At 37.5% G+C, this 25,195-nt stretch overlaps 2 protein-coding genes across 6 annotated transcripts in view; one reads left to right on the forward strand and one right to left on the reverse strand.

Moving 5' to 3' along the window:
• The window catches only part of plxdc2b (plexin domain containing 2b), a 138,231-nt gene that overhangs the window by 28,096 nt on the left and 84,940 nt on the right, over window positions 1-25,195 (reverse strand). For all 5 annotated transcript variants that reach the window (XM_083542009.1, XM_083542013.1, XM_083542012.1 and 2 more), the window contains exons 5-9: window positions 16,550-16,672; window positions 15,915-16,033; window positions 12,793-12,892; window positions 3,955-4,050; window positions 2,783-2,864 (exon numbers count right to left, since the gene is read on the reverse strand). In XM_083542009.1, coding sequence (XP_083398135.1) covers window positions 2,783-2,864; window positions 3,955-4,050; window positions 12,793-12,892; window positions 15,915-16,033; window positions 16,550-16,672 — 520 coding nt within the window. The remainder of the gene's footprint in view (window positions 1-2,782; window positions 2,865-3,954; window positions 4,051-12,792; window positions 12,893-15,914; window positions 16,034-16,549; window positions 16,673-25,195) is intronic.
• The window catches only part of LOC310726600 (uncharacterized protein), a gene marked incomplete at its 3' end in the record, with an annotated part of 58,772 nt that continues 49,220 nt past the window's right edge, over window positions 15,644-25,195 (forward strand). Inside the window, exon 1 of the mRNA XM_083542353.1 lies at window positions 15,644-15,649. The remainder of the gene's footprint in view (window positions 15,650-25,195) is intronic.

Raw genomic sequence — 25,195 nt, forward strand, 5'->3', positions numbered from 1 at the left:
ACAAACAGACAAACTGGCTGAAAGGGGGATGTGGTGACAGTGTTATAATATGAGCTGCAACTAAAAAAAGATTCAAATCAGAATGCTGCTCACCTCAATGATATTGTAAGAAAATGTCTATGAAGTACTTCTGGTGTGGATTCCTATAAATCTTAACCAGACATGTATTAGTGATATGTGTGGCGGGCGGTCGGGGCCAGCAAACCCTTCTCTGCTGGCCTAAACACTATCAGCACAGACCTACATTTACAACCTAAAATTCTAATATTTGTTTCATGAAATTGTATTAATTTATTCCCAACAGTTTATTCTCTTCATTTCGTAGCGTTTCTCTTGGCTGCACTGCTTCCAGTACGTGTATGTGGATGTTAGATTTTATTGTCCAATCAGATTTCAGCCTCTATGTGCTGCCATGTCAATCTAATCTGCCCAGGGCCTTCAGAGTCAGTACTGCTGGCTCTTCACAAATGGGTTGGGTTTAAAATAATTATTTGACGCATCTAGATGTAAATATCTGTTAAGAAAAATAATAATAATAATAGCAGCAAAAACAAAAGAAGTGTCCTTGCTGTTCCATTACTTCAGGAGGGTACTTTGTATGTGATATGCTACAGCCTACATACATGCCAGTTCACAATCCTACTAAACATTAGGAGTGAAATGTGTGAGACAGACTGAGAGGCAGAGGAACAGAAGGGAAAAAGGAAGAGGATGACAAAGGAGAGTACATTAGGGGAGATGAGAAGAAAGTTAAAGAGCAGAGAGTATATACAGTGGGTACGGAAAGTATTCAGACACCCTTAAATTTTTCACTCTTTTTTATTTTGCAGCCATTTGCTAAAATCATTTAAGTTCATTTCTTTTCCTCATGAATGTACACACAGCACCCTATATTGACAGAAAAACACAGAATTGTTGACATTGTTGCAGATTTATTAAAAAAGAAAAACTGAAATATCACATGGTCCTAAGTATTCAGACCCTTTGCTCAGTATTTAGTAGAAGCAGCCATTTGATCTAATACAGCCAGGAGTCTTTTTGGGAAAGATGCAACAAGTTTTTCACACCTGGATTCAGGGATCCTCTGCCATTCCTCCTTGCAGATCCTCTCCAGTTCTGTCAGGTTGGACGGTAAACGTTGGTGGACAGCTATTTTTAGGTCTCTCCAGAGATGCTCAATTGGGTTTAAGTCATTGCTCTGGCTGGGGCATTCAAGAACAGTCACGGAGTTGTTGTGAAGCCACTCCATCGTTATTTTAGCTGTGTGCTTAGGGTCATTGTCTTGTTGGAAGGTAAACCTTCAGCCCAGTCTGAGGTCCAAAGCACTCTGGAGAAGGTTTTCGTCCAGGATATCCCTGTGCTTGGCCGCATTCATCTTTCCCTTGATTGCAACCAGTCGTCCTGTCCCTGCAGCTGAAAAACGCCCCCACAGCATGATGCTGCCATCACCATGCTTCATTGTTGAGACTGTACTGGACAGGTGATGAGCAGTGCCTGGTTTTCTCCACACATACCGCTTAGAATTAAGGCCAAAAAGTTCTATCTTGGTCTCATCAGACCAGAGAATCTTATTTCTCACCATCTTGGAGAACTCCATGCGGGTTTTCATGTGTCCTGCACTGAGGAGAGGCTTCCGTCGGGACACTCTGCTATAAAGCCCCACTGGTGAAGGGCTGCAGTGATGGTTGACTTTCTACAACTTTCTCCCATCTCCCGACTGCATCTCTGGAGCTCAGCCACAGTGATCTTTGGGTTCTTCTTTACCTCTCTCACCAAGGCTCTTCTCCCCCGATAGCTCAGTTTGGCCGGTCGGCCAGCTCTAGGAATGGTTCTGGTCGTCCCAAACGTCTTCCATTTGAGGATTATGGAGGCCACTGTGCTCTTAGGAACCTTAAGTGCAGCAGAAATTTTTTTGGAACCTTGGCCAGATCTGTGCCTTGCCACAATTCTGTCTCTGAGCTCTTCAGGCAGTTCCTTTGACCTTAATGATTCTCATTTGCTCTGACATGCATTGTGATCTGGAAGGTCTTATATAAACAGGTGTGTGGCTTTCCTAATCAAGTCCAATCAGTATAATCAAAAATTTCTGGACTCAAATGAAGGTGTAGAACCATCTCAAGGATGATCAGAAGAAATGGAAAGCACCTGAGTTAAATATATGAGTGTCACAGCAAAGGGTCTGAATACTTAGGACCATGTGATATTTCAGTTTTTCTTTTTTAATAAATCTGCAAAAAGGTCAACAATTCTGTGTTTTTCTGTCAGTATGGGGAGCTGTGTGTACATTCATGAGGAAGAAGAATGAACTTAAATGATTTTAGCAAATGGCTGCAATATAACAAAGAGTGAAAAATTTAAGGGGGTCTGAATACTTTCCGTACCCACTGTATATATACACACACACACACACACACACACACACACACACACACACACACACACACACACACACACACACACACACACACACACACACACACACACAGAATAAAAAGCACAAGAGCCTCTCAGTCAGTCTTTTTGATACTGAGTGGTTTTTATTTTCTCAGTGTTGCCCTGCTCTTATGTCAGGCCTGTGATGGAGTGAGTGTGAAAAGGTCTGGGGTGGAGAGGTGAAGGAGCACACATGAGTCAACAGGAAATGAGACTGACTCTCTCCCGCCCCCAGCAGAGTCAAGGGCAAATAACTAACTGAAGTGAAGTATGACACACTAGCCCACACTTCGCACCGAGGTTTAACGCAAAAAAGCTAGAAACAAACTTGATCTCTTTTCAGACTTACCGGTTAAGTCGGTGACACCAGCTACAGTTGAAATTGATGTCAGCCGCAATGCAGGCGGAACAGCTTCTAAACTGGAGGCATGCTGTGGGGTCAGATAATAACTTTTTAAGATTTAACTTATCGTCCAATTGGCAGTGCTCATTGATCACATGACAGATAACAACCTGGAAGGCTCAAGGATAGTTCAGTGACATGTAAAGCCATTACATCTTTGCAAACTGCTGCTCATACACAATAATGGCATAACACAGTAAGACAAGTTAAGATGGGGGCCTGATTTATTACATATCTAATACATGAGCTAACAAACCTGAGATTGTCAGGTATGGCTTTGATTAACAGTGTATAGAGAAAGGCCATAAAAATAGTAACCTGGGACTCAGATCCTCAGACTGAACCCACATTTTATGAAGTTTATCAGACCAAATGGGCTTTCGATACAGCTTCTGAGATGCAGTTTGCACCAGTAAAATGATATATACTGGCCAGTCACACTTGCCTAATGGTTGTTCATTTTGTTTGGACTATTTTCTTTGAACATAATGAAGGATAGAACCTTGTATTTTATATATATATCATATATACATCAATTCATGTGTATTATTCAAAAGTTTTTCAGAAAGATTTTCATCAGTAAATTATATTACAATCAACAAAATAGAAAAGCTTTAAAAAAAACTCATTGTGTTGAAGTGATTGTAAATCTGGAGTTTTTGTCCAGAAAATAGAACAAAAAGTACTAATGACTGAAGCCATTTTAAGAAAAAATACATAAATCATCCTAAAGGTAGCCTATATTGCAGCCTGCAACTAACAAATGAAAAGGCCATAAAGCTGATGATGACTAATAAAAATGAAAAAGTTCATAATTTGATAATAATTGATTCTTTTATAAACGTGCACATTTTCTTATTTTATAAATACAAATGGATTCAATAGATCACGGATGAATATAAAACCCATGTTTAAACTGAAGTGAAATAAAGAGGGTGTGAAGAAGTCTGGCTATGAATCTCACGTCCCACTGAAAATCAAAATATTTATGAAATAATAGTTTAGAAATGAAAAGAATAGACCAGTGTGATGACTCTGATTACTAAAAAGACAAATCATGCGTCCAGCTGCATCCATGTGGCTGTTTGTCAAAGTGTTATTGTGTGAGCGTTCCTTACTTGGGAGCGGCATCATTTCCACAGCTGTGCTGTTTGTGATTTTGGTCTTGAGTAACTCCACACGGTGATACTCATAGATAGTCTTCCTTCGAACATCTGCACACAAAAACACACACTCCTTAAGTACCATAAAACTAAACACAACAGCAAAACTAGAAGAGAGATTAATGCTTTTCGGATTTCAGGCCACCGCCTCCATAGTCTGTTTATTCTCCACTTAAAATTCATCATATTTAGTTGTTTGTTGTTGTTTAGTTGTTTGTCTTTCAGAGGAAGAGAAACAAGATAAATAATTGTGCTTTGAATTGTAAGTCTTAAACTGTGTTGTTTTGAGACACACATACACACACACACACACACACACACACACACACACACACACACACACACACACACACACACACACACACACACACATTTAGCTCAAGCACTGATCAAACTATCAGTATTACAATGTAGAGTAAACCAAACAAGATGAAATGCAAACAGATTGTTTGTGACACATTTTTTCATTTGTCAAAATCAGGCCATATTTGAATCAATAAACTACACTAGGACAAAAATCCTTTACGAACATTTGGGGCCATAAAGGCTTTCATTTGTCTGCTCCTGCATATAATTGCCGCATATTGGTGCATTACTGAATAAATATTAATTACATTTTTCCTTAACTCACATTAAGAAAAGAAAAATACAACAATCCCTTCAACACAGACACACAGCAATGTATCGCTATAATTTTTTTTTTTATGTATATATGGCTTGCAACTTTTCTTGGACCAGTAGGGTTTCCTCTCTTGCCTGTAGAGAAGAACTCTCCTGGGGCAGCACACATCCTAAGCAAAGCTCGAAAGACAGGAAGAGATCAGCACATCACTACAGTGATACTGGATAAATACTAAGATCAGTTTCTTTCTTTTTCGCATTTAAATTTTATTTAACCAGATCTGTAACTGTAGTAAAAGCATGTAGTACGTGAAGGATAATCCACAACTAGGCATGTGTCATGTTAGTAAGCAATTCGAGTGCAACGATTCTTTAATACAATTCACACATACACAAATACAATACAACACAACAAAACCAAACACAAAATGAACTGACAATAAATCAAAGACCCAAAAAAGTTCGAAATGTGCAATAAGGGTAGAAGACAAGAGATAAAAGGTGTGGTGAACAGTGTGACTATACACACTATACATCTGTCTTTTCCAGCCATTTGTGGATCTTCACCGAACTGTTATTGTTTACTGAGGCACAGAATTGTATCGGATGTCATTGGATGTGGTAGAATACATTTCTCTTCACTTGAACTAGGAGACCCAAACCTGTTCAAACATGACAATGCCCCTGTGCACAAATTACCTGACTTTACTAATGCCCTTTGTAGCTAAATGAGCACAATTCTCCACAAGTACACTCCAAACTCTAGTGGAACATCTTTCCAGGAGAGTTGAGGTTATTATAATAGCAAACAGGGACTAAAAGTGGAATGATATGTAGGAAAAAAATACATATGAATCTTATGATTAGGTGTTCACAAACATTTGTCTCTATAGTGTACCTACTATATATACATTTTTCTCTGAGAAATTGTGACATTTTGATGGAGTGTGAAATCATGTTACATTTATAGCTCTGACCTCAGACAAGCTGTCAAAGTGATTTTGCCATATTAAGGTGGCCATTTTTTCCCTTATATTTTCACAGTGATTTACTATATTTTATCACCTAAACCATAAAGAACACTGTGTAATCAGTGGCGGACATTAATGAAGTAAATCTATCTATCTGTTTTTTGCATATCTGTATTGTACTCCATTTGGAGAGACTTTTACTTCAACTACAATACATTTTAATTCATTTTCCTCATCTACTTTCATCAATCAGTCACTCCTTTTTATTTATAAGTGTATAAAAACTTATCAGGTCCAGCACACAGCAAGCAACTAATCAGGGTAGAGTGTGCACTCTTTTTTAAACTTGTTTTGATTGCTGCTAGGCAGTGGCAGATTTACTGTAGGCATAGGTGACATGGGCATCTTGCCGGGAGGAGGTAAGGGGTGTCGACCCAAAAAAAAGGAGGTAAGGGGTGTCGACCCTTTTTCTCTCTGTTCATTTGCACAGTCGTGTCAATTATTATATTATATCACAGTGAATGAACCTGGTCAGGACTCGGAGTGCGCACCCACTGCCCCGGAGAGGTTCCCTCACTCAGACACTCTGAAAAGAAAGGCGGGGGATGGGTGATGTCACATCTGTAAGAAGAGCTGAATAAAATGAAAAATTATGGATGACAAAAAAATGGTCTAAACCCGCAGGAACCTATTTCAGAAAAAATAGGAAGGCAGTAGTGGGGAAACGTGCAAAAGATAAAGGTGTACATGCAACTCATCTTGTTATGAGGATAGTAAAGGCTAATGCATTTAATGAAATAGGCTAATAACTGTATATCACAGGTTATTCTGTGTTGCCTGCTGTGCTTTTACACACAGAGCAACACTATTTATTTTAGCTGCATGACATTATAATTTATACTATGTAGTTTACCATAATGTGCATAACAATTAAAGCCAAGCTGGACTAGTTGAATTGTAGTTAAACGGCACTTATAAATGCTACTTTTAATTGAGGTGACGTCATAAAGGTTTTCTGTGATTGTACTGAATATGTCCTGAAATCAGTAAGGGGGAAACTCCGCTGCATCTTAAAAGGGTTATTTAAAAGACACTTATTATAAAAATATAGATGTTGCATTAATCTTATGTCTACAATCAGACAAGGAGTTTTATGGTTCTTGGTTCTGAGATATTTCATAAATTATGCACAATGAAATTTGTATTTATTTGTGCAATAAATGCATTTAGGGTGATATTGATACAAGAAAGTGAGTTCTCAGAAATGTATAAAAATTTTTGGACTGCTCTGAAAATATGTTTTACTCATCCAGTGACGGTAGCTGAAGCAGAGAGGAGCTTAAAGCTGAAACTAATCAATGGGGGAGACGTACTTCCTCCACCACTGTGTGTAATATTATAGATATTTGTAGCTTTGTAGATTTACTATTCAAAAAAGGGCTATAAATAGTTTGCTCATGCTTTCAAAACTTTAGAGAAGTCAGAAATCTTTCAGAAAATTAATAGATGAGAGAAAAGAAAGGACCTGTTACTTAGCCGGCATTCATTGCCAAGGCAGATATGCAATTGTGCGTGTGTGTGTGCGTGCATGTTTGTGTACACATGTCTCCTGCTGATTGTTTTAGTGCAGGAAATTGTTCAGTGAAGTGTGTTCTGTAGGTTAAAAGCCTTTTCCGGTAGGTAATTACCTGGCCAGCCTGTGTGGCGTCACATGCCTCCTGAGTACCATGCTGACATTTTGCCTGCAGTAGTGTGTGTGTGTGTGTGTGTGTGTGTGTGTGTGTGTGTGTGTGTGTGTGTGTGTGTGTGTGTGTGTGTGTGTATATATATGTGTATTTATTTCTGTCAGTGGTTTGCAGCTTAATAACCTTCCATTCCCTAATTAGAAATAGCAGATGAAGCCAAAGCATTTATACAATCCTATCTTTTCATTCTATTCCATTACCACCGAGCTGTCACTTTAGCGCTGCCGAACATGCTTCATCAATCTCTCTCTCTCTCTCTCTCTCTCTCTCTCTCTCTCTCTCTCTCTCTCTCTCTCTCTCTCTCTCTCTTTTACACACACACACACACACACACACACACACACACACACACACACACACACACACACACACACACACACACACACACACACACACACACACACACACACACACACACACACACACTCTCTCACTTGACTGGGCATAACTGTGACAAGCCAGAAGACAGACAGGCTGAGGCCAGAGGATGCAAATGCTGCCCTTTAACAGCTGGCAAAACACACACACACATGCACGCCTATGCATGCAACCACACTTACACACATCACTCTGGTAAATATTAAACTGCAATCCATACTTTTCCATCAACTAGTTCGGTAACATGTCCTCTCTTGTCATTCCCTCCCAAGACGCCTTAATTGTCAGCTGCTTTCTCCAGTGCGCCTTAGTTCCTGGTCCCTGCTGATCCTCAAAGAACTTTTCAGCTTTGTAGCTACAATGACTTTAGCGTCCCCCCAATCCTTTCTTCAGAAAAATCCCATTTGGAGAAATGGGTATGTGAAAACCCGTAATGCGTCGTCTCTAATCTCTACTTCTATCATGTGGTGGCAGCACAACGCATAACATCACACAGATACAGGTCAAAAGCTTCACTTAATGCTTACATCAAATGGAAAAATAATCGCATTGCCTATAGCATAGCTGTTGATGCCTGGGTTTATCATACACAACATTCGAAAGAGCTTACACAAAAACGGTGCACTTAAAAAAAAAATAAAACAGTTATCAAGCGGCATTTCTGTGTGGCAAGAGAGAGGTCAGGGGGAAAAACCACATGGATTTGAGCTAACAGGAAGACTATGACACAAAATATACACTGTTTCGTTTTGTTTTTTACAATCGCTGTAAGCAAATAAAGCATCTCAAAATACACAATAAATCTTATAGTAAACGAGCTGCAACAGCTAAGAAAAACACTGGGTCACAATCAGGGAAAATAAAATCTGGTGCTACATGTGCATGTAAGCACAGGCTCAACCAAACTATTATGTCTTGTTTAAAAGCAAATAACTAAAAATGTACACATGTATTTGCTTTTATAACCACATGAAACTAAGAGTTTTATTGTACAACCAAAAAAACCTCATATAACAGTCAAATTATTAAGTTGTAAGTTGTATTCTATGACCTCTTCAAAATAAGCTCATCCTGAACATCCTTTGAAGGTATTGTTCTGCTGTAATGTTGTAGAAGAGTTATACTTTATAATATACCTATACAGTTGCACGCAGGCGTAAATGGGTTTACGTTTGGAATTCATTCAAGGTTTCTTCCTCCAGTCATTTGTCAAGGTAGTTTCCCTTTGCAACGTTCACCTGTGGCTTCCTGATTAAGGATTAAAATAGAAATCTACATTTGTTTTTTGTTTTTTGCACTGTGTGACAATTTGTTATTACAAGCTCAATGATTAATTGAACTGATGCTGGTAAGTTATTAGTGAAGACAGCTTGACCTAGATGAAGACCAAACTGCTATGTTTACATTTACAGTGTTTATTATTATATGCATGATATCATTGCACTTTGCTCCAGACCAGCTCAATGTACTGGTTGACGCAGCACGATCAGTCATTGTAGTCTATTCTATTGCAATTATTTAACTGTGTTACATTGTTACTGTATTGCAACTAGTATTTCTTACATTTCTTGTATATATATCTTGTATATATTCTTCTATATATTTCTTGTATTTCTTGCAAGATTAAACAATATATTTGTTTGCTACCTTCGAGCATGAGAAACTAAGAATCACATTGGATAAGCAAAAAATTCATATAATGGTAGAGTAAAGTTCTTAAGGCCACCCTGTGTTTATCCTATCAACCTTATTCACAATAAGTGTAGGTATACTTGTGTGGCTATGGGCTGCACCATTGTCCTGGAAAAACATTGTTTTGTTTACTGTGTACTGTTCCAGACGTATATGGTTGAAATTACAATAATTTATGCCATTTGGCAGACACTCTTATCCAGAGGGACTTTCAAAAGTGCTTTGAAGCCTCTATAAATAATAATCCCAATTCTAAAAGTTGGGAAAAACATAATATGTAAATGAAAACAGATTGCAATGATTTGCAAGCCACAAAAAAAACATATATTATTAACAACAGAAGATAGAAACTATCAAAATGTTTAAACTGTGGAAATGTAAATTTTTGTGAAAAAAATAATTAAGTCACCAATTTGATGACCGCAGCAGTTGGAATGGGGACAACAAAAGTCTGGAAAAGTAAATGTTACCAGAGAAACAGCTGGAGGAACATTTTAAAACTAATTTTGTTAATTGGCAACAGGACAGTATAATGATTGGATATAAAAGAGTATCTTAGAGAGACAAAATCTCTCAGAGATTCACCAATTTATCGTGTCCAAATATCGTGGAAAAATGTAAGAATAATGTTCCTCAACATTAAATTGTAATAAATATAGACTAAACATATCATCATCTACAGCACATAATATCATCAAAAGATTTTGAGAATCTGGAAAAATCTCTGAAAAGGGACATGGGTTAAAATCATAATAATAATAATCATAATTCCATCTGTAATAGAAATTACTGCATGGGCCTAGAAACACCTCCAGAAATCATTGTCTGTGAACACAGTTTGCTGTGTCATCTACAAATGCAGGTTTAAGCTTTATCATGTAAAGAAAATTCCATATGTGAACATGATCCTCAAAACCCATTGTTTTCTGTGGGCCAAAGCTAAAAGTTTTAGGAAACCATGGACGCTGACTCCGCCGGGCTAAATAAAAGAAGGACAGGGACCTGTAATTAGTGCATAGTTCAAATGCCTGCTGCTCTGATGGTATAGGGTGTATTAGTGACTATAGAAAAGGCGCTATCACATCTGGAAGGAATCATCAACGCTGAAAGGTATATACAGGTTTTAAAACAAGAAATGCTCCTATCCAGATGCAAGAGCCTGCATATATCAGCAAGACAATGCTAAACAGCATACTGTATCTATTACAAGAGCATGACTTTGTAGTAAAGGCCTGCCTTCATCACTTCGAAACTGTTCGAAAGGAATATAAAAGGAAAGTCACTAAATTAAGTACCCCTGAGAGGTAGGTTTTTCATTCCATTACATAGGTTTCAAAACAGAGAAGAGTCCTAAAGCAGTTATTGTGATGCTGTGAAAAGATGTTGTGACCAGTCGAGCAATAGCAGAGGATCAGAGATTGCTTGGTGCAGTGCGGGGTGAGATAAGTGTTCTGGGGTAAGTGGGTGCTAGTCTGTTTTTCCTGTGCAGGTGTCAGCAAAGCATCAGTGTTTTAAATCTGATGCGGGCAGCTGCATGAAGTTATTTAAGGGGTGGTGTGAAAAAAGCCACTTGACCTGACTTGATCCCTCTAAACCTGCTTATTTCACTTGCAAAATTGGCCTTTGTGTTTCGCGCTGTTAATACTCGTGATGACTGACACGACACAGATCCATACAAGTCAGAACTTGTCTCAAAGCATCAAATTCTGACACAATATTAGAACTGCACCGCACTCTACATACTAACAAAGCCTTATTTTCTTACAGCGCTCAGCTACATTGTTATGGCAGGCCATTGCAAGAGCCAGATTAGTTTTTAACGAGAAGCAATGAAGTGTTAATGGTTGGCCATGCTGCACTGTCCTGTTTTCAAACACAGCCGCTGCACCTCAGCCAAACACAACATAATGCCACCACGTTCTGCTCATCGAAGCTGTTGATGGAGCGCAAGCAAGCGGTTTAAATAAACATGTGCAATTATCTCTATAAACCTCCAATAAAACTGTTTATAGCACAGCATGAAATAATCTGCACTCTGTACACACTCCTTGTTGCACAACAAATGGATTGCCCTACTGTATGCTTTGCATAAGAGTCAGATATCCTTGCAGAAAGCAGCCTGTGTCAGCATTATTACAGTATGCTGTTTTGCTGAGCAGTTCCCCTGAGACAGCATATGCTACAGCCTGACTGCACAGCATATTTTCATAGTTTTAGTACTGCACTGTTTCCAAATTTACTTTATACTTTCACACGCAAATCGGCCGAACTCGAAAGTAACATTTTGGATTGAGTACATAAAAAATAAAAAATAAATAAATTCTAGTTTCAGAGCTGAGCCCAGCATACTTTTTTTCTGCATATTTATTTAGTTTAAGACTTAAGAATTACTACAAAAAGATGTTTTAAGGGTCTGCTTTACGTGCCAGCATCAATAAATTCTAATAACAGCAGGGTGGAGTGTCTCGACTTCTTGAAGCCATGTTTAAGTGCATAATCCACATCTGCATGACAAAAAAATGGTTTGTGGGAATGTTTACATATATTTAAGAATCTGCAGGGTAGATAAACATAATAGAGGTCTACAGAATATCTATAATGCCAGTTTCCAGTGGAAAAAATGTATGCCATCCATTATGTACAGCCAATTTTCTTTCCCGGAATTCTTAAATTCACCAGAAATATAATTTTTTTATACGGCATTAAACATCACATTAAATAACATTTATCTCTGTGCAGTGCTATTAGACGTCACTGTATATAATTACAAGTGATGCATTTTAATAAAACACAAAGTTTCAAATGTTAATTTGATTAAATATATAAAAATTGTATACATATATAGATTATATATATATATATATCAAGAGTTACATTGCAGAGTTTATTTCCAAACTTTACCAAACAAATATATAAATGTACAGATGTTTACACCTTTTACACACTCTTGGAATCCAGACAGTTTGTTTCTCCAAACATTTGGCTGAAATAATTTGCCATGCCAAAGATGCTCTTCACTTGATGGATATTTCTTTCTGACCTTGCAAGCCAGTTCATCCCAGAGCAGTTCAATAGGATTTAGGTCAAAAGACTGGGCAGCCAATTTCATAATAGATAATTCTATTTAGACAATTGGACTGAAGGGGAAATTGAAATGATTTCAAAATAATTTCATTAACTACATACTTGTGATCATGCTACATTCTATTTGTATTTAAGACAAAATATAAAAAGTGAAAAAATAACTAATTATATTTATACACATTGACTGCTAGAACAAAACACAAATATTTCACCACTGCTTGGACTTGGATTTACTAGGATAAGAATACACCACTTGACAGAGCCTGAGGGGAATGTATTAAATGTGCTGTTATATGACTTACTTGGAATTTGTTGAATCCTGTGAACCACCACAAAGGCGTCAGAGAGGCCAACCTTCACTGGATGGTTCACAGAGCTGATCTGAGCGATCTGAATAGGAACCTGAGCAGAACAAAATAAAAAAATACATCTAATACATATGTATAAATGTAAACATATATAATCAAAACTTCCAGATGATTCAGTACTTAATACAACTTTTTATGTTGAAAGCTGACAGTGTTTCTGTTCCAAACATAGTATTTTAAAATTAGTATCTCAATAAGTACCCAAATGGCCTCTAGAACTGTGTTTTTGCTAAAATTTGTGATGAATTAGGTTAGATCTTAAATTCATACACACAGATAATGTACTGTGATGACATTACATTAATTTGAATGAATAAATCGTTTTTAGGAGTATGATAAAAAAAAAAAAAAGAGAATATATATATATATATATATATATATATATATATATATATATATATATATATATATACACACACATACATATATATATATGTATATATATATATATATATATATATATATATATATATATATATAGAGAGAGAGAGAGAGAGAGAGAGAGAGAGAGAGAGAGAGAGAGAGAGAGAGAAAGAGAAAGAGAAAAACGTCTCTAGGTTACGTAACCCTAGTTCCTTGAGAGAATGAGACGCTGCGTCAAAACGCTTGGGAACCGGCTGCTTGTCCATGCTCTGAATAATGTGTGTAATCAGTCAAAATCAGAGGCAGGGTGTCACCGGCGGGGTCAGCTAGGTCAAAGGACAGAGGTGCCAGGAGTGGCAAAATGGTCAAGGTTGTAAAACCTGACAAAGGTGAGTGGGGTGGACCAGCCCGCAGTGTGCAGAGGTCTTGGAGGCTGCCACACTCCGGGTTGAGTGCGCTCTGACCCCGAATCGAGCGGGAAGACCAAAGGACCCGCAAGAGGATGCAAAAGCATCTGCTGAGAGTCCGCTTATGAGCAGGAAGGCCTCTCCTCGGAGGTCAGAAGCAAATGAACGTGTTCCGACTTCCTCCAAGGACCGGACAGGGCACAGTAGGTTCAATCTATCCTGGTTCAATGTTCAAAGGTTCAATGTCTGGAGCCTGACAGGTCGTGGGACGAAAGAGGGCACCTAGGGGACGTAACCCACTTTAGGGTGCAGAAAGGCACTGGCCATGCCAGGAGGGCCGGAGATCATCTACTCTCTTCAGAGAGCAGACAGCCAGCAAGAATGCAGTCTTAATAGGTTTGACTGGGTTGAATTGGTACTGAGCGCACCACACAGTGAACAGATGCAATCTCGTGGCATACGACCTCTGCGACATCTCTAGAGACGTGTCTAAACCTCTCCCTGATCTGCTCCACCACGTGGTGGAGGTGCCCGGGTCTGGACCCCTGCCTCGACAGGGTGTCCACTGCTTCGTTTAACCAGCCTGGGATGTAAGCTGCTCTCAAGCATCAGAGGTACAGCCAGCATCTCTAGGCTGTTGATGTGCCATAGTAGATGGGGACTCTCCCATAGACCTCATGACCACTTCCCACCCCGTGAGGGACACATCCGTTGTTAACACTATGCGAAGACCGAGGACTCCCAGAACAGGGTCTTGAGATAGAAACCGATCTTTCCAAACATCTAAGCAGTCTCTGAAACTGCCTGACAGTGAGTGAGTAAGCATTTTACAACTGGAGCATCATTAGAGAGCAATTCATCTGAAGTAGATCTAAGATAGAGCCGATTGCCACCGTTGCCTTGCTCTACAGTGCGCAGGACCTAACAAGACACGTCTGGCAGAACTATCCAGGCTCTTCTTAAAGGTGGGGCAGTGCCCTGACGCAGCTCTAGTGACGAGACCTCCTAGTCCGCAACGACACCGGGCAGAAACCAAGGAGGGAGGGAGCTAAAGCTGGCTGTGCCCTGAAACACATTCGTGGCAGGGTTAACGAGCCAGGTCCCAGAAAAAAATGGGCACAGAGGAAGGCGGTGCTACACGCCCTCAGGTCATCCCCCAGCAGGTCCGGTCAGGACCTCTTGGTCGAAGCCCTCTTATTAAAAATTATGGTCCTGAGATATGTCACCTCATGGGGCTTCAGACCAGAGAGCCACGTGGGATCCCCTACAGGGGGAAAGCGCCTAGCCTTTGTCTCTGCACTTCCCAGCGGGGTTGTGGTTTGGGCTGTGCCTGCTGAGCAGCCCCAATACAGACTGTGAGGTCAGGAGCAATGCTTATCGGCTGGCCAAGCTACAGTATATCCAGCTTTTCTAGGGCACGTGTCACAACCTCAAGGAGCTCCTTGCTTCCAGGTTCACAGCATGTTTAAAATACAACAATTTAGCCAACAATTATACAGTAAATTAGTTGAGTTCCTTATGTTTTCCTTAAATGATTTCCTAATTATGTTTCTGCAACAGGTTTCTGGGCAAGAGAAAAGAGCAGGTGGCTTTGAAAAACTTTTTTTTTAGCTTCCATTGGCCTGGTTGGCCTGGAAACATCTATTTATTGTTTCGCTGTCAATTTCATTTTCGACTTTTTATTAAGTCCCATCGAGCAGAGGGTTTGACACTGGGAAAGCAACAAAAAAAAGTAATAAATTATGTAACATGAAAAGAAGTAAAATGCCCAGGTACTAGACAAGATATTGAATCTGTCAATTAGGACATGAATTCATATATTAGAATTAATTAGCTTAATTTATTCACAAATAAGTATATTTTTCACAATCTTAAAATTTGAATTATTTTTTTTTCCTGTCCCTTGGCTAAAAACCTTTTCAGTCAGTGCTTTTACATCCAATAAAGATATGGTGTCTGCTCTGGAGAAAGAGATACTATAAAGGTGCATGGGACGAATGAGCAGATAGGTCGCATTGCATGTCATGCCATAACAGGGGTAAGACCAGTGGCTTTACTGCTTTACCAGCTACAGCAGAGAGGAATTTGTATTGAATTATGCAGACAAGACAAGAGAAGCACAGAGAAAGAGGAAGTATGAGACCGCATGAGTGAGAGAAAAGATTCAGAGGGGATATAATGTAAATGAGAGATGACAAGACTGATGGGTATCAGAGAGAACAAAGACACAAAACAATTGCTAAAAATAAAAACAAATTAGAGAATAAATGGAGAAAACTATCCGACCTCCTTGTAGGCGAAGATAATTCTGCCATCACTGTGTAGCGTGGCCTGAAATGTGAAGCTGCCCAGATTGTACGAGTCCTGAAGGTGAACGTGGTCCCACTGAACCACCAGTGCAGTGCCTGCAACCACACACAGCAATATATACATTCAAACTCCCGCAAAGTGCATAAAACCTAGCTCATTATATATGAACATATCTTTTAACCATAAGCACAAGTCTATTCAATAATACAAGACCATTAGCACAAATGGTGCATGGAAAAGACTGACTGTAAGCCTACTAGAAGCACGGTTAATGTACTGTATGTACAAATGTCACCTATACGTATGTCGTCGTAACCGTGTAATGTGTTCAGGGCTCCGAACAATACAAACAGTTTAAAATATAGACATAATGAATGCATGTTGATTATTTAATGATATTTATGTCGAGCACATTCAATTCTTACATCATTTATAGAATAATATTATTATATTTTCAGTATGACTGACTATATTTATATAATCAAAAGCAGTGAGACGCGATGAGACAGTGAGAGATGATGTATTGATTATCTGTCTGCGAGTGCTTGTGTGTGAGAGTGTGTGTGTTTTTGTGCAGGGACACTACAAAATAAACAGGCCACAAATCTTACCATTGTCAAAATAAATGACAGTTGAGTTTCTTGACAGACTGGGGTCAAAGTTCGCCATGAGCGGGGCAATGTACTGTGTGGCTGTCAGCATTCTGTGTACCACATCTCCCGTGTAAATGAACCCTGCAGCGCAAAAAGTAAAAAAAAAGTTAAATCAGTAAACATTGACCATTAAGCATTATAAATGATCCTGCATTAAGAAAAATGCAGACATTGCATTTACGGGGATAAACCTTATTCCAGTTCCCAAGTGGCATCTCTGAATGCTGAGAGGCATTTCCTTACCCCTCATGTTTATCTGAGTGCTTATCTGAGTGCTGTGCTTTTGCATGATTCAGTCCTGCGTGTGTGTGAACAGCAGATAAAGCCATGTGCAGCACTTAAAGCCAGTGAGCTATGCATGCGGTTCCTCACGCCAATGCAGCAAATGTGAAATGCACTTAAAAATACTAACGTGATTCCTCTCAGAGATTGTTAGATATGCATGAGTTTGTTTTTAGGTTCAGGACAAACCAGTAATTACCTAAATCCGTGTTATAAGAATGCTAGTGCAACAGCTACTACACATGTATCAGCACAACAGGTCAAGTCAAGTCAATTCAAGATTATTTCTATAGCCCTTTTCAGAATGGACATTGCCTCAAAGCAGCTTTACAGAATTTACCGCCTCATCAAGGTGAATGACAACAACAACAACAACAACAGCATCTACTACTGCTAGCACTGCTGTTGTTGCTGCAATAACTACTATATAGCTACTACTACCTCCACTATTGGGAACACAACTATTTACAGTGCATATTACTATTACTACTACTACTACTACTACTACTACTACTACTACTACTACTACTACTACTAATACTATTACTACAGGTGCTGCCGCTACAACAAACACTACTGCTAAATCCTTTCACATTATTTCTGCCAACAGTATATAACAACAACGTCTACCACTACAAATACTTCTAATCCTTTACCTACTTCTTCCACTACAACTAATAGTACTTACCTCCACCACTCATACTAAAATTTCTACCCGTATTACTTTCCCGGCTGTTATCATATTTATTAATGCTGGTATCTTCTAATAACTACTATTACATAAATCTCTATTATAACAACTACAACAAGAGATACCACTGATATTTTTAGAACTAGTATTTTAACCAACACGACTAATACAACAACTACTATAATAATACTATTACTACAAATATAGCTACTATTACAATCACTAGTATTGCATCCTCTTGGACAAATTTTACCACAACTTATAATTTTACTGCTTGCACAACTGCAACAAATATACTCGTATTGCTATTATTGTTACTTCTACTGGTATTGCTTTCACTTCTACTATTACTGTTGTTAGTACTAACTCAACAACAACAACTATTACTACTACAACTGCTCACAATGGCTACTACTCCATTCATTAGTAATAACTAATGCTACAACAACACCTTTAACTTTTACACACATCTACTATTAATACAACTATAACAAGAACAAATACTTTTACTACTACTTTCACCAATCTCAGTAATACATTATCTATAAGCATACTACTACTACTACTACTACTACTACTACTACTACTACTGATACTACTACTACTACTACAACTACTACTACTACTACTACTACTACTACTACTGATACTACTACTACTACTACTAAAACTACTACTACTAAAACTACTAATACTACTACTACTGATACTACTACTGATACTACTACTGATACTACTACTACAACTACTACTACTACTACTACTGATACTACTACTACTACTACTACTACTACTGATACTACTACTACTACTACTGATACTACTACTACTACTACAACTACTACTACTGATACGACTACTACTACTACAACTACTACTACTACTACTACTACTACTACTGATACTACTACTACTGATACTACTACTACTACTACTACTGATACTACTACTACTACTACTACTGATACTACTACTACTACAACTACTTCTACTGATACTACTGTACTACTACTACTACTACTACTAATACTACTGTACTACTACTACTACAACTACTACTACTGATACTACTACTACAACTACTACTACTGATACTACTGTACTACTACTACTACTACTACTACTAATACTACTGTACTACTACTACTACAACTACTGATACTACTGTATTACTACTACTACTACTACTAATACTACTGTACTACTACTACTACTGATACTACTACTACTACTACTACAACTACAACAACTACTACTACTACTACAACTACTTCTACTGATACTACTGTACTACTACTACTCAAGTCAATTCAAGTCAAGAGGCTTTTAATTTTACTATACACAGTGGTACACAGTACACAGTAAAAATGAAACAACGTTCCTCTGGAACCCTGGTGCTACACTAAACAACAAAACAACAACAGCACATAGCTACAACACAAACATACAACACAACAACACAAACATGCTGATACTACTACTACTACTACAACAACTACTACTACTACTGATACTACTGTACTACTACTACTTCTGCTACTACTGATACTACTACTGATACTACTGTACTACTACTACTACTACTAATACTAATACTACTACAACTACAACTACTACTGATACTACTACTACTACTACAACTACAACTACTACTGATACTACTACTACTACTACTACTACTACTACTGATACTACTTCTACTACTAAAACTACTACTACTGATACTACTGTACTACTACTACTACTACTACTACTACTACTACTACTACTGCTGATACTACTACTACTACAACTACTACTACTACTACTACTGATACTACTACTACTACTACTACGATTACTACTACTACTACTACTACTACTACTACTACTGATACTACTACTACTGATACTACTAGTACTACAACTACTACTACTACTGATACTACTACTACTACTACTACTACTACTACTACTGATACTACTACTACTACTACTACTACTACTACTGATACTACTACTACTGATACTACTACTACTACTACTACTACTACTGATACTACTACTACTACTACTACTACTACAACTACTACTACTACTACTACTACTACTACTACAACTACTACTACTGATACTACTGTACTACTACTACTAATACTACTGTACTACTACTACTACAACTACTACTACTGATACTACTGTACTACTACTACTACTACTACTAATACTACTACTACTACTGATACTACTACTACTACTACTACTACTACTACTACTGATACTACTACTACTGATACTACTACTACTACTACTACTACTACTGATACTACTACTACTACTACTACTACTACAACTACTACTACTACTACTACTACTACTACTACAACTACTACTACTGATACTTCTGTACTACTACTACTAATACTACTGTACTACTACTACTACAACTACTACTACTGATACTACTGTACTACTACTACTACTACTACTAATACTACTACTACTACTGATACTACTACTACTACTACTACTACTACAACTACTACTACTACTACTAATACTACTACTGATACTACTACTACAACTACTTCTACTGATACTACTGTACTACTACTACTCAAGTTAAGTCAAGTCAAGAGGCTTTTATTTTTACTATACACAGTGGTACACAGTACACAGTAAAAACGAAACAACGTTCCTCCGGAACCCTGGTGCTACACTAAACAACAAAACAACAACAGCATAGAGCTACAACACAAACATACAACACAACAACACAAACATGCTGATACTACTACTACTACTACAACTACTACTACTACTGATACTACTGTACTACTACTACTAATACTACTGCTACTACTGATACTACTACTGATACTACTGTACTACTACTACTACTACTACTACTACTGATACTACTACTGATACTACTGTACTACTACTACTACTAATACTACTACTACAACTACAACTACTACTACTACTGATACTACTACTACTACTACTACTACTACTACTACTACTACTACTACTACTACTACTGATACTACTACTACTACTAAAACTACTACTACTGATACTACTGTACTACTACTACTACTACTACTACTACTGCTGATACTACTACTACTACTACTACTACTGATACTACTGTACTCCTACTACTACAACTTCTACCATTACTACTACTAACCACTAGTAAGAGGAGAATAGTAGTAACTACTTCTCTGATACTATCACTATTATTAGTGCTAGCACTACTACTACTAATACTACAACTGCTTCAAATACTACTACTACTATATTGCATTTACAATAGCAGCATTTGGCATATTGCAACAACTACTAACTATAGCTACTACTTCCACTATTGGTCGAATCATCAACATCCACAACAACTTTAACTACTACTACCACCACTACCACTAACTTCTAATACCTTTACAGTTACTTCCATTATATCATAACAACAACAAAAACACAGCGAGAATTGCTATTACTACACACTACTAATACTACTGTAATAACTACAACTACTAACTATAGCTACTTCTTTTACTATTAGTCACAACACCCTTTACTACTACAACAACAAGATGAGCTACTACTAATAGTGAACTACTACTAATAAGTTTACGTCCATTACAAACATTTAATACATAAAGTACACAAGTAAACAAGAGTAATAGAATTTGAAAATAGATATTTTTATCAATCAGGGTTGCCTCATTGCATCAACACAAGATGCACAATTATGCAATTCCACAGATATTCACAACCGTCGTACCAGATAGCATGCTGACAGAATGACAAGCCCATGTTACAATTATTTATTCAAACTGGTGTAAATGTCAGCCCACACATCCCCACGCTCTGCTGGAAGAATTCCGTTGTCTAGTACAAAGACTATATTTGTCCAATTACACTTTCTTTCCCCATGTCTCAAGCCTGGCAGACGGACAGAACTAATTAGCTGTAACTAATTAGCTGTATAATCTGTAAACGTGATTCCCATTCAGGAAATTTCCCTCATCATTCAGTAAAGCACACACACATACACAAGGAGACTAGGCCCGTCACATTTATGAGATTTGGTCTGATTAACTACCGTCCTTAGAGTTGCAATTAATAACTTCATTGTGTAATATTTAAGAACTTATCAAATCAACAGTAGTGTAATAATGCACACGTGCACGCTTTTATCAGCTCAACAGAAATTGAATGTCTAAATTTAAGATTATAATAGAAATTTGAAGACATATAAGCAATAGCTAAAAATGTAAAAATAGCTCAAAATGTATTTAAAACATAAATACACATGTTTTTGGACAAAACTACAAAAAGAATTATATTACTGTCAGTATTAATGCACTTGAATTATAACACTTGTATTCATTTAAGTGTTTGGGTTATACTGTCAGTGTGAATTATAACACTTGTATTCATTTAAGTGTTTGGGTTAACGCATGTACCACAGCTTTTACTGTAGCAGTAGAGTCACTGCTGCATTTTACTGTGTTCAGGGCAAATCAGAGTTATAAGTAGTTCAACGATCGAAAATCTTTTACTGAGACATCAAAATATACATATAAATGTTCTATTTGTAGATTTGTACAATGGATGCTATTTCCAAAAGAACTGGATATAAATTATGATTCTGTGCCAAACAATTCAAACGCTGACAAGTTTCTCTTGACGCATTTCAGTCAGAGTTGTACTATATGTAAATAAAATAAACATAATACAGAAGGCAGATTTTTCTTCAGATATGCCACGCACAAGTCAGCTCAATAAAAAAAAGCTAATGAAACCGGTACATAAGTGTGCCTTCCAAACAAAATATAAAGCACATCTGGTCTAATCGCACATCGAGATTATTATGATAGTTTCTAAAATAACAAATTAATAACTAAAGTGCTTAAATGTCTATGAGCAAATCTTTTCCCCTTCAGTCTCTTTTTTCATTTCAGGACCAAAATAAGTCACAAAGTATGAAATTTGAAATATGAGATTTATGTGAGCCACTTCTCCAGATATTTTATTCCTGATGCTTTCTTGTAGATGATTCAGTCAACATAAAAAAATGTGATGATTGACTTAAGTTGTGATTTCACCAAACGTGCTGTTTGGTTTTGGTTTTGGTTTTGCCAGGATGTGGGGATCTTGGAAATGTTTGCTTTAGCATAATCACTGCTTTGGCAGCAGGTAAACAAAGCAAAAACCTACCCAAAAATTCTTTGTACGTTTAAACTCTGCCATGGAGATTGAAAGATTGATGAACTAAATTTGTCCAAATACATATGTGCAAACTACTAGTGGTTAAGATGCAGCGCTCTCACCGCTGCGACCCGGGTTCGATTCCCGGTCAGGGAACCATCCCCAGCCACTCTCAGTGCCGGTCCCAAGCCCGGATAAATTGGGGAGGGTTGCGTTAGGAAGGGCATCCAGCGTAAAACATATGCCAAAATCAAAACGTGCGGAGGATCCGCTGTGGCGACCCCTAACGGGAGAAGCCGAAAGAAACTTACTTTTTTTTTTACATATGTGCAAACTACACACAAATACTACACTGACGCACCAGTATTTATACTCAACAGCAAAACCTATGCTGCGTACAGGCACTAAATGTGTTGGGTCCTAACTTTTACATATATACATTTAATGAGAAGAAAAAAAGATTACACTTGTGTAACTAGAGTTACACTAACAAACAGGCACAAACACGACAATCATAAAAAATTTAATATACAGTAGTTCTCTCTTTTTTGGAACTTTTTGGAATTTAACCTGCTCCTTACTAGACACTGGACTGAAACACACATACTGTATACATACGGTGCACAGGAATGTTCCTTAGACCCTTAGTTCCTTAGTGTGCAAATTACAACTTTTATAATTTGATTTCATAAGCTGCCATAGACAATTCATAAGAACAAAAAGCAAGAAGAAGAAAAGTAGGAAAAAAGAAGAAGAAGAAAAAAAGAAGGAAGAAGAACAAGTAAAAGAAAAGGTAAACTAAACTTGGGCATGTTACTGTAAATGTTTGGACATCTTTGACATTTTATGTGATTTGATACAAATAGTAGCATCACTCATCCAATGTCTACTGTGGTCTATAATCATATACAGTTTACTTCTGGTGGTGTGAACTAAAATAGGGGGTGGTACCGTATTACAGTATTTCTAATTTTCCCCCACAAGTCAATGACCATTATTTTGTTGATGGAGACCAGAGAAATAGTATAGAGGCTGTCAAACTTGATGCATGTTGTGTCTTCTGTCCAATATAAGGCAGTTGTCAATAACAGAGTCAATAGCGTACAGTCGTCCACATTCAGTCTAGCAGCTTGAGTGAACAGGTTTGGATGTATCTTTATTCAGCTCTGTTTGATAGAACAAGAATGTTTCCATGGCCATTAACCAGGGTTGCCAGAATTCAACATTTCCCGCTCAGCTACATTTCAAAATCCACACAAAAGCAGCCCAGGAAAACAAGCCCACACCAGTAAATCCAGCCACTGGAATAAGGAGACATATAGGACATATTTTGTTAGTCTTTTTCAGACCTTGCATGGGAAACCACGGTGTGCACACCTGATATGACACACTGATATACTGATATTGTCCACTTCATAATCCCTACTTTCTCTCTTTCAAATCATTGCATTATATCTTAAAGGAAAATTAGATTTATATATCACAAAAGTACTGCCTGCACTTACATCTCATCCAATTATGCAGAAATCCTATTAGATTTAAATTAGTTCATTTTGATAATTTGCTATAAGAATCTCATTATTTCCAAATGAACCCAATTTGGAGTACATTTGACAACCCCTGATTAACTGTCCTGTCCAGTAGATCTGCCGTCTAGATGAAATGTCTAGAAAGCCAAGCAACTTAATGAAACATGAGCTTCTATCTGTCAAACAGCAGCTTTTCTTATATCGTTGGTCAATCAAAAAAGATAATTAGTTTTGCAATGGAATTTAAAATGTATGGTGAGCTGAATGAGGACATTCTGAAGATTGACAGCTGATATAATAGCTCTGTATGAGTGCATTTAGGCAACTTTATTACAATTCCTAGCTGAACGAAGGAATTAATTCTAAGAACTAAAAGAAGGTTGCTGGTACAATAGTTGTTACTCTTTTTTGCTTCCTAGTTCCTCATCTCTTTCCGTGCTTTTTTCCCCACGTATTCTCTCAAATATATCATCGCAATCCAGCATTTCTGCGTAGTGCAGGGCTGATCATCTAGTTCCCTTTGATCTTCATTTCTCTCTCCTTGTGTACATTTTGCTCTGTTCTTTCTTTTGATTTTTCTCGGTTAGCAATTCCTTTTTTCTCTCAAAGCCACAGAAGAAAAATATAACAAATTCAAACAAACTATCAAACATAGAATATATCATGCTGTTGATGGTGTAGGAAGAAAATGTGTTAGTAATAGGATTTAAAATTCATATTCCAGCTAAAGCAAAATAATAAGGACAATTTCAAGAGAGGTAAAAAGGTAAATAAAGAAATACGAATAGTATTTCCTTACATAGTGAGAGAGTGTGACAGAGAGAGAGAGAGAGAGAGAGAAAGAAAGAAAGAAAGAAAGAAAGAAAGAAAGAAAGAAAGAAAGAAAGAAAGAAAGAAAGAAAG

This window comes from Silurus aristotelis (assembly GCF_946808225.1).
Source record: "Silurus aristotelis genome assembly, chromosome: 5".
Classification (NCBI taxonomy): Eukaryota; Metazoa; Chordata; class Actinopteri; order Siluriformes; family Siluridae; genus Silurus; species Silurus aristotelis.